Raw genomic sequence first — 10193 nt, forward strand, 5'->3', positions numbered from 1 at the left:
AGACGGAGAGTCACAATCATCAACAAGATTGAAGACGAAGACGATTTGTCATTTAATCCACTCTTGGGAGTATTTTATAGTTTTCCTATGTCCAATTCATTTTCTATGGATTCTTCTTGTGAATTTGCATTGAATATGAGTAGCTAAATCTTTTGTAGAGTTTTGGTGAAGACTACAATGAACGCTTTTGATTAATTCAAGGACTTATGATTACCTTTGCTCTTGTGATTTCTTTGTTTCGTTCTTGTACCTTTTCATTTCAATTGCTTAGCTACCAATTGGGTTTGTTGACCTAGTTTTGAGTAATCGAGAGATACCTAATTAGGAATGATAAAAGAATGAACAACACCTAAATAATTTGCATTCGAGAGAAGGAATTCTAGAGTGAGGGCTTGAGCCTTTTGTTTTAAGGAGTTAATTGTTAAGTATTAGAAGGAGACTTCAATATTAATGATTAATCAACTGGTTGAGTGCACTCGAGAGAGGGCTTAGCCTAAACTAGCGGCTTTCCTAGTAATCCTAGAGACTTTAATTGGGTAATCGAAGTTGTTGAATTGTTCGCATTGTGTTCGTTGTAGTTGGATCCAAGGCTCTACCGTGTTCTCTTATTTGAAACTTTTCTTTGTTGCGTGCTATTAGCTTGTTTATGTTTATTTATTTTTCAAAATCAAAACCAACCTTTCCGGATTCTCTATATAGTAGTCAAAATCGGTTCGTGGTACTTGAGTTGCACAATTTGTCTCTGTGAATACGATACTCTTGACTTGCCTATACTACGATAGCCCCGTACACTTGCGGGTAATTCTCGTGTTCAAAATAAATCGAGTCAGTTTCGGTTCCAATTCTGGTTAACCGAGAACCGGAGAACCGTTTAAGCACCCCTAGATAAATAAAGTACTCCCTAAGATGACTCATTCCTTGGATGACATGAGATTTTATGCAGCTTTATTTTGTGTGTTAACTGGAGAGAATAAAGTAAGTAAGAGGGAATATAGTAGAGATAAAATGTGTTTTCATTTATAGTAATAAGTCATCTTATTTGAGACAAACTAAAAAAAAGTGAGTCATCTTCAATTGGACGGATCACATATTCTATCCTCATAGGGCGTGTTTGATAAGTTAGTAATAACAAGATAGAGAATTATATATGAACATTTCTAATTGTTTGATATCATAGTTAAGCTTAACTCAAAGCACACTAAAATTATAACTTTAACTATGTTTATATAACCCACCAATTTGTCAAGTTAAGCCATGTTATATAATATATTATACAAATTTAGATAATTTCTTTTCCATCAAATAACAACGAAAAAAAATCATATCTTTGCGTATCTTGACATAAAGCCCGTATTTCTTATTTTGTTTTATATATCTTCTCATGTCCCGTATAATATTACCAATTAATCATGTTAGCCCATAAATTATGGGCCATAATTAATGTTAATTACTTATTGAAATTCACATATGTTTATGCTGAATGTAGTTGATGGTAATGGCATATTGGCACATGTACTTTTTAGAAAGTACTTTCGAAACTTGATGAAGTTTAAGAATTAAAATACAATTTACAAAAGTCCTGTTTAGTTAGTTGATTTGAAACGAGTTTGCAATCTTAGGTGGGGACTATATAAATGTGTAGCAACTTCAAAATAACACATCCAGAAAACTACACTGCCAAAAGAATGATTTATTAATAAATTATAGGAGTACTACTACTAGTTTATACTCACAAGTCCTTAGACCTTTACTTACAAAAATTGGACATAAAAAGAAAAAGATACCCAACCCAACAGACAATTCTATACATTTTATAGCATGAATTTGGAAAGGCTTTCGATTCCACTATTTTAATACAGCATCATCTGCCATCAACTTCCGTGAGAGTGACATTGTTGTTGGATGATCTACTGAGCTGGGAAGAACTCGTACCTGTATCAGAATGGTTCGATTTTATTGCAAATGCAGGTATCTTTGGTTGAGGAAGCTGTGATATTTCGCTGCTCAGCATTGACAAGACTGCAGAAACAGATGGCCTGTCTCTAGCAAATTGTTGGACACACAATAGCCCAATATGGATGCACCTAATCACTTCTGCACGGTAGCTCAAGCTCGATATCCTTGTATCTATCAACGCTGAGATATTGTCCTCATTCCAGAAATTCCACACCTGAAATTTCCATTAATATCACATGCATATCATAACTGGTTACTACATATTAGTGTGTATGGTAGCATCCACACTGCAAATTCAACAAGTTAAATTGAATATTACATCCACGTTGAAGACATGACAAAAACCTTATTCTTGTGGCAACAATGTAAAAGGTTTCTAGGCAACTATAGTCAACAATGAGGAAACAATGCATAGCAGATACAGATTGGATATAAGCAGTTGAAGTTAAATCTCAGCCATCAATCATATCAAACTCGACTCACCTGTCCCAAGAGATTCAAAGAGCCATCTTCAAGGTAGGCTTTGTTCCTTTTCCCTGTAGTAATCTCTAGCATCAGAACTCCAAAGCTAAAAACATCTGATTTTTCTGAGAATTTTCCTTCCAGTGCATACTCAGGAGCCATATAACCGCTGAGCGAAAATCAGATAACTAGCAACCTTTAACTTGAGAAGGAATGAATGAACTAATTCAGGTAAATTCACATGCCTTGAGCAAAAATATACTTACTATGTGCCTACCACTCTCAAGGTACTGACATGATCCCGTGTTGTCCCAAATATTCTGGCCATGCCAAAGTCTGAAATTCTTGCATTCCAATCATTATCCAACAATATGTTGCTGGGCTTGAGGTCTCGATGGATTATCTTCAATCTTGAATCCCGGTGGAGATAAAGCAGGCCTCGACAGATACCTTGGATCACATTGAAACGCTTTGTCCAATCTAGAATCTGTTGTGAATGATCTAGACAGAATTTTCAGGAGAAAGTGAAGTTAAAACTCTGTCAAATCTTCAGCATTGATAAAAAACAAAATAGATGATAGATCTTGGACTAACCAAATAGGAAAAAGTCCAAGCTTTTATTAGGCATGTACTCATATATCAGCATCTTCTCTTTATTCTCAATACAACACCCAATTAGTCTAACTAGATTCCTATGTTGGAGTTTAGAAATCAGCACCAATTCGTTCATAAATTCTTGCATCCCTTGCGTAGATGCCTGCGAAAGCCTCTTAACCGCTATCTCTCTCCCATCAAACAACTCTCCCTATAGTTATAATCTTGTTATTTTCAAGAATCATTAATGAAGTAGTACATAAAATGAAAAGCAAATGAGAAGAATAAGCAACCTTATAAACAGAACCAAAACCGCCCTTCCCAAGCTTGCTGCCATCAAAAAAGTTGTTTGTAGCATTTGCAAGTGTCTCAAATTTAAACAGTGGCAACTCTTCAAGATTAACCTGACTTAACACATCTTGAAGAGATGAGTCGGCTGGAAAATATTCATCTTGTTTTTCAAGCTGAATAGCTCTCTTTTTCCCTAAAATTGAGGATTAAAGACTCAGCCAAATGAAACGTGCTGCAAAGTCAGGGGATAAACAACACAGATAGTCATAGATATTACCTCTGCGGGCAGCAATCCATTTCCAAGAAACATATCCGCAGATAGATACGATAAAGGAAACCACAGCGACTACAATGATGATAGTCTTCTTAGAGTTTTTGTTTTGATCTGTCAAAAGAAATCAGAGGTAAACCTCAATTCCCAATCCGATGATGGCGAAAATGAAGAAAAAGGGGAAACCTATTTTAGCGAGGCGGATGTAGAGATTGGAGCCGGAGTCGGTGGGGAATTTCTGAATGTCGTTTAAGGAACCACTCCACAAGCGACAACCGCGGCCGCCGTCGAAGCCGTAGGCAAGGCAGGAGCAGTTGGTGCTGCATCGGGTTTTGCACTGAGATTCAGAGCCGGAGAGCCAATCCCCGTTGACGGTGACAATCATCATCTGAACCTTGAGGAATTCGTCGGTGGTGGTGCCGTTAACACAGTTCAAATCGTCGATCCTCTGGCAGCCGCTGGTCGAGTTGCCGGAGCGGGGAAGGAATCCGGGCAAACAAGAGCAAATCGGGTTGTCTCTTTGGTAGCAGACGCCGAAGGGCCCACACCTGCCGGGAGTCTGGCAAGGGTCGGCGCCTGCGGGTGTGTTGTTGGTGGTCACCTGAGCGGTGCAAAAAAAGGGGAAGCACAAATAGAGGGCGGCGATTGCAGTAAGATGGTGCATGAGCATGACTTCTTCCTTGCGTCTGATTAGCTGAATTTGTCCATGCCTCCGGTAATTAAAAGCAGAGATGAATTTTGAGATGGGGACTGCACTCAAAAAATTTCGATTCCGAGCCGAAGACTTTGACTCTGGACAAATTTTCTATGCTAATGCTGTTGCTGTTTTGCAGGTCTTCCAACTTGCGCTCGTTTTGTGGTCTCAGAACAATGCAGCGATTTTCGCCTCCAAAGCCATTGCTACCCGCCTCTTTGGAAAAATAAATTATTTTCATTCTAGTCGGTCAATTAAACTAGAAATTTATAGATTTTTTATTTTTGAAAATTGACGTTACTATCATTATTTTCATTATTTTTTTCTTCGTCTCTCTTATATATCTAATTTCTTTATCCTTTCTTTTATTTTACCAATTACTCCTTCTATCACATTATACATCATAAGTGAATAACTTTCCATTTTGAGTTGTCTCACCACAAGTGATCAGTTTCTTTTTGATTAGCTAAAAATAAAACTTTAACCATCTCTTATTTTTTTCATCTCTCATACTTTACTCTCTCCACTGTAACTCAATATATATCATTTTCTTAATTTTTATGTCCAAAAGAAATCCATCACTTATGGTAGGACGGAGGAGTATTATATATTGAAACTCATGTCCATTCAAAAAAATTTATTTTTAAGAATGGATGTAGTATTAGGAGTGTCCACAATAGGCCCACCGTGACGGTCCATTGCTGGACGAGGACAGTCGCGGCCGCGGCGGGGATATGGAGCCGCATATGCAGCGTGGACGGGGCCGTCAATCGGTGACTGCCGCGGCGGCGGCAGAGTCTATTTTTATTTTTATTTTTTTTTAATAAATAATGTTTTTCTATAATTATTTTTGTCCTATAATTTTTATTCTAGTTCAATTAAAATATACAACAATTGACAAAATAATGTGATTTGTGGCTGTGGCTATAGCTATTAATGGACTTGATAAATTTTTATCGTTGTGGCGTGACTGTTCCGAACTATGATGGATTTATTCTCTTATCTCTAGCATTGCCTACCCACGTGATGGAAGACCGATGTTCTTTCCGGCCCACACGTGAGGGGGCGTGTTAAATTCTCTAAATTCTGTCCCACATCGACTTGGTGATAATCCAATCTAATCTATATAAGTGTGGATAACCCTCCCCCTTATGAGGCCTTTTAAGGGGTGAGATTTTAGACACTCTAGCTTTAAATAGTTTTACTAGATTTTGTAACTTAAACATGGTGAGTTTAGGGTGCAACATAGAGACATAATAAAAATACGTATAAACAATGTTTCAAAATTCAAATTAAATTCTAATTCGAGAGTACTCGATATTATATATAATACGCAACAATATGTAAAAATGATATATTCCCCCGTTCCTAAAAATTTGCCACTTATTTCCATTTCCGTCCGTCCCTAAAAATTTGTCGTCTTTTGCTTTTATCATTTCTGGTAGTAGATCCCACATTCCACTAACTCATTCTTACTCACAATTATTATAAAAATAAATTATAAAAGTAGAATCGACATGCCACTAACTTTTTCAACTCACTTTCTATTACATTTCTTAAAACCCGTGTCAGGTCAAATAGTGACGAACTATGAGGGACGGAGAGAGTACTACTTATTTGGTATAATATTCTCGTGGTCAGTTTAGTACCATGAAATGAAATTCATGTATAGATTTGAAATTGAAGCTTTTAATTTTAAATCCATAGTTTTGTATTATAAAAGTTTTAAATTTTAATTCAATTTAATTTTTCAATTTGACAATTTAAATTTTATAGTTAAACTAAATGCTCCATATAGAAGTTCAATTAGTTCTTGGGTATCTTTCAAACTCACCCTCCATATAATCATGCACACATTTCACACACAACACACGTATAATACGACATTGCACACACTATGCACAAATACAATGCACACAGCATAAATTGCGCGTGCACACAATAGAGGGAAATGTTCATCGAATAAATCCAACACCAAAAATTTATCCAGAATGTTATAGAAAATTATTTTAAAAATAATTCAATTACAGAATAACGTGTGCTCGAAAGTTATAAAAAGGGACAAACGTCAGTCTGTGAGCTGTGTCCTAAAAAGATTCAACACGAAAGATTCAAAGTAATAATGCCTTTGGGCATTCAAGCTGTTGAATAAGAAGTCGTCGAATGCAAGAGATGAATGTGCTAAAATAAAAGTTCTATATGCTTTAGCAATTGGTAGTGTAATGTATGACATAGTGTGTAACAGATCAGATTCTCTCTCTGTCCCAAGGAAGATGACCCATTTCTTGGGTGGCACGAAATTTAATTATGCAGTTTTATTTTGTGTGTTGAGTCGAGAGAGTAAAATTGGAGAGAACGAATAAAGCAGATATAAAAGGTGTTAATAATTTTAGTAAATGAGTCATCTTGGTTGAGACACTCCAAAAAGGAAAGTGAATCATCTTCAATGAGACGGAAGGAGTACTTGTTACACATGTAGTGGAAGTAGTGAGCTGATTCATGGGTATCCAGGCAAAATAGTTGCAACGGAGACATGTAAGAAGATGTACGGTTCCAAAGTTTCTTGGATGAATAATTAGGAAGGAACACATGAATAATATTTTGTACACATAGAAAATAGAAGCTATGGATGATTTCAATGAGCTATGGAATATGAAAATAAGGTTTAGCAATGCTAAGTGCGTGAATGAGGAAGATTAATTGCTTGGCATTTGATAGTTTTCAAGTGATGGATTGTTAGAATACAGAGGCTGATGTATTTTATCTTCAATTTGTTTCCTATTTTTACTAGGATATGTGTTCTATTGTAAGTGGGATTAATATATAGAGTTATCGCGTGTAACTAGTATCTGAAAATTATACAAAAAAAAAAATCTTTATTTAATATCGCTTCAAACATTGATATACATAACATGACTTGAATAAGAGCATCCGCAATGGTCGGCGAGCGATCGGCTAGCCGAACCATTGCAATCGGCCAGCGCAAAATCGGCGAGCGGATCGGCGTGGGCTCGCCGATCGCTCGTCGCTGGCCGAAACGCTAGCCGATCGGCTAGCCGCCATTGTGGAGGCCCGATCGGCCAGCGCCGATTTTCGATTTTTTTTTTTTTTTTTTTTTTTTAAATCATATATAAACGCGATTTTCGTTTCATTTTCATTTGCACCACTTGTTTTAACGAGTTTTCTCTCTCTCTAACTTTCTGTTCAAGAGCATCATCGAGTGATGGATCACAACGAGTCCAGTCCGGCGACGAGCGGAAGTTCTCGGACTCCCACGAGTACCCGTGGGATCCTGGATGGGGGCAGCATGGGCCCGGGATTTAACATCCCTTGGAATCAGATGATGGGGATGATGGCTGGTGCGCCGGGGGCGATGGTGCAGGGGTCACCGGGAGGGGACGCGGTATATCGGCCCTCGCTTGATTTTTTGACGGCTGCGTCTCACACGTCGACCCCGGTGGAGACGCAGTTCACTGGCGATGACCTTCTGTCATTGCATGATATGGAGATCGATCTCGGGGATCCGATGATACTCCCGTTCGAGCGACGCCGGCCGCGCCGAGGAAGAAGACGAGGGGAAGGGAAAGGGCAAGGCGGTCGGCGAGTCATCGCAGCCCGCGGCTCCCACGCGGAGGAAGTGGACGGAGGATGAGTACGCCAGGGTGGCCAAGGGGTGGTTGGAGGTGTGCGACGATCCGCTGGTTGCGAACAACCAGTGGGTCGTCAACATGTGAAGAGGCGAAGATCGAAGCTTGCCTATAAGAGGCACTGCCCGCAGGGGAAGGACTTCAGCAACGAGGAGGTCGAGGAAGGGGTAAGGGACGCACCAGGGCCGCGGGTGGGCCGTTTGCGAATTTGTACGCCAAACTGCCCTTGTGTCGGCTCGAAGTCGATGGGGCCAGACACGGCCGCCCCGGAGGATAGCCGCGAGTCATATTCCCCTTGGAGGGGAAGTATAAGGAGTTCACCTTCTGGGAGTGCTTCTTGTTGTTGAAGGGACTCGGAGAAGTTCCGGGCGAGAGTGCTGACGGCTATTTGGGTGGCCGAAGAAGCGGCGGCTTAACTATAGCGGCGACTTCTGGCGACGGCGGCGCGGATCCTACGAGCCTAGCCTCCCGGATGCTGAGGAGTTTCCATCCCCTCCTTCATTTGCGGTCGCCCCCGCCCGGTTGGACAGAAAGCGGGCGCAGCGGGCTGCGAGGGGCGGATCCCCCCTATCGCCCCGCGAGGTCCAGGTCCTCCGCCCTCCCAGCCGCCCCACTCGAGTACACTCTCCATTCGCGTAACCAAACGCGGGCTCAGATGTTACAGGTCTTCCGAGAGTGGAAGAAACGCCCGCCCGACCTTCACGGAGAAGAGGATTCTTTACGAGATGCTCGAGAGCATGCGTGCTGATTTAGAGATCGCGAGGTCACGGCTGGGGGTCGTAAATGTAGTATATTTTGAATTGTTTTTATTGCGGCTGGCCTATGGCTGGCCTAAATCTGACGTGGCAGGTGGTTTTTTTAGTGTTGCTGACGTGGCAGAGGAGGGAATGGCTGGTCTATGGCTGGTCTATGGCTGGCCTATTAACCATTGCGGATGCTCTAAAGTCCCTGTTATTTTCATCTAATTTTAGATCAAATTAATAGTTTGTCTTTTTTTTGAGATAGATTTATAACGATTTTACCATCTACTCATGAAATGATTCGACTCTCCGAATTATGAGATATAGGATCGGAGAAACATCTTACTATTCAACTTACACTTTATCATTAATTTTGTGATTGGTGTAAATTCATTTAGTTTATCCATATATTTCTGAATTTCCATGACTTCACAGTATATTTCCCATTGAGTTTAACTGAATTTATTATGCATGAATTTTATAATATTTAATTTAAATAAAAAATTACTCCATGTAATTGCTATCATATATATATAAAAATAAAAATGGATAAAAAATAAGAGACGGTACCATAAATTGTTAAAGAGAGAGGATGGATAAGGGATAAGGTTGTTAGTGTTAAGAGATGACTAAGCAGAGAGTGAAAAATTGTGAGAATCAATGTATATATATTGGACTATCAAGCAGAAACAATTTTTTTCAAATCACACATTTTATTGTTTAATCACGTCATATATAAATTGCGACGTACGAATTTCAGTGCCACGTAACCATCAGGATGCTCAAATATTTTCTAGGCATAAACACGAATTTTCTAAAATTTTGCGTATTCTTTTGCAGTTATATACATGCGTAAGAGCAAATGTACTGTTGGTGAAAAATCATGGGACAATTATAAGGAATAATATTTAATCTTAGAATATGTTTGTTCCTAAAATATATATTCCACATCATTTGTGCACAATGTTAGAGCCATTAGACCAAATAGCACTACTATTTTCGATACCTTTGTTTGCTTATTCATCTGGATTCTTGAATAAAAAGCTAAATACATAAAAATAAAGTGGTGGGTTGTTAATTAGCTGACAGATAAAAATAGAAAAGGGTTAAAATCCACATGGATGACACATGATTTATGTCTATATTTCACATGCCAGGCATGTTCAATTAATCCTTTGTGTACATGTAACTTTTCAACGTGCCCCCATTTAGTTATCAGACAACTCATATGGTCCCTCTCACTCTCCCTAAATACTTAGCTTAGTTGTTGGAGATTTGATTCAATTAGTATTTATTAACCATATTATAAATTTAAAAAAAATATCTAATTAAAATCTTTACACGTGTAAGTATTGCACCTGTATATATATATATATATTTAGAGGTATTTTTGTGTGCTAGATGTAGCAGTTAATCTTTATGCTACTCCCTAATTGATACATTCGCATGTGGGGTGTTTTATAGTGGCTATATTTAGTGGGAATATTGGGAGGGAAAATGAATTTTCAAAAGAGAAACCCCCTTTTAGCAAATTGGGG

General features: G+C 38.9%; 1 protein-coding gene across 1 annotated transcript; it reads right to left on the bottom strand.

The window, feature by feature from the left end:
* Positions 1 to 1675: 1675 nt before the first annotated feature.
* LOC125187154 (G-type lectin S-receptor-like serine/threonine-protein kinase At1g11330) lies at positions 1676 to 4484 on the bottom strand. Its single transcript, XM_048083688.1, has 7 exons — positions 3761 to 4484; positions 3581 to 3688; positions 3306 to 3496; positions 3013 to 3223; positions 2685 to 2919; positions 2440 to 2587; positions 1676 to 2170 (listed from the first exon to the last, which is right to left on the bottom strand). Exons 1-7 carry the CDS (start codon positions 4242 to 4244, stop codon positions 1862 to 1864), a joined length of 1686 nt encoding a protein of 561 aa, XP_047939645.1. The 5' UTR covers positions 4245 to 4484; the 3' UTR covers positions 1676 to 1861.
* Positions 4485 to 10193: the final 5709 nt, after the last annotated feature.

This window comes from Salvia hispanica, chromosome 5, assembly GCF_023119035.1.
Source record: "Salvia hispanica cultivar TCC Black 2014 chromosome 5, UniMelb_Shisp_WGS_1.0, whole genome shotgun sequence".
In the NCBI taxonomy this organism is placed as follows: domain Eukaryota; kingdom Viridiplantae; phylum Streptophyta; class Magnoliopsida; order Lamiales; family Lamiaceae; genus Salvia; species Salvia hispanica.

Bases quoted from the DNA above. Each gene is read 5' to 3' on its own strand.
- LOC125187154 (XM_048083688.1), bottom strand. From the start codon at position 4,244: ATGCTCATGCACCATCTTACTGCAATCGCCGCCCTCTATTTGTGCTTC. The intron at 3,497-3,580 runs GTAATATCTATG...CCTCAATTTTAG, and splicing joins ATGGATTGCTGCCCGCAGAG to GGAAAAAGAGAGCTATTCAG. The intron at 2,588-2,684 runs GTAAGTATATTT...ATTTTCGCTCAG, and splicing joins TTGAGAGTGGTAGGCACATA to CGGTTATATGGCTCCTGAGT.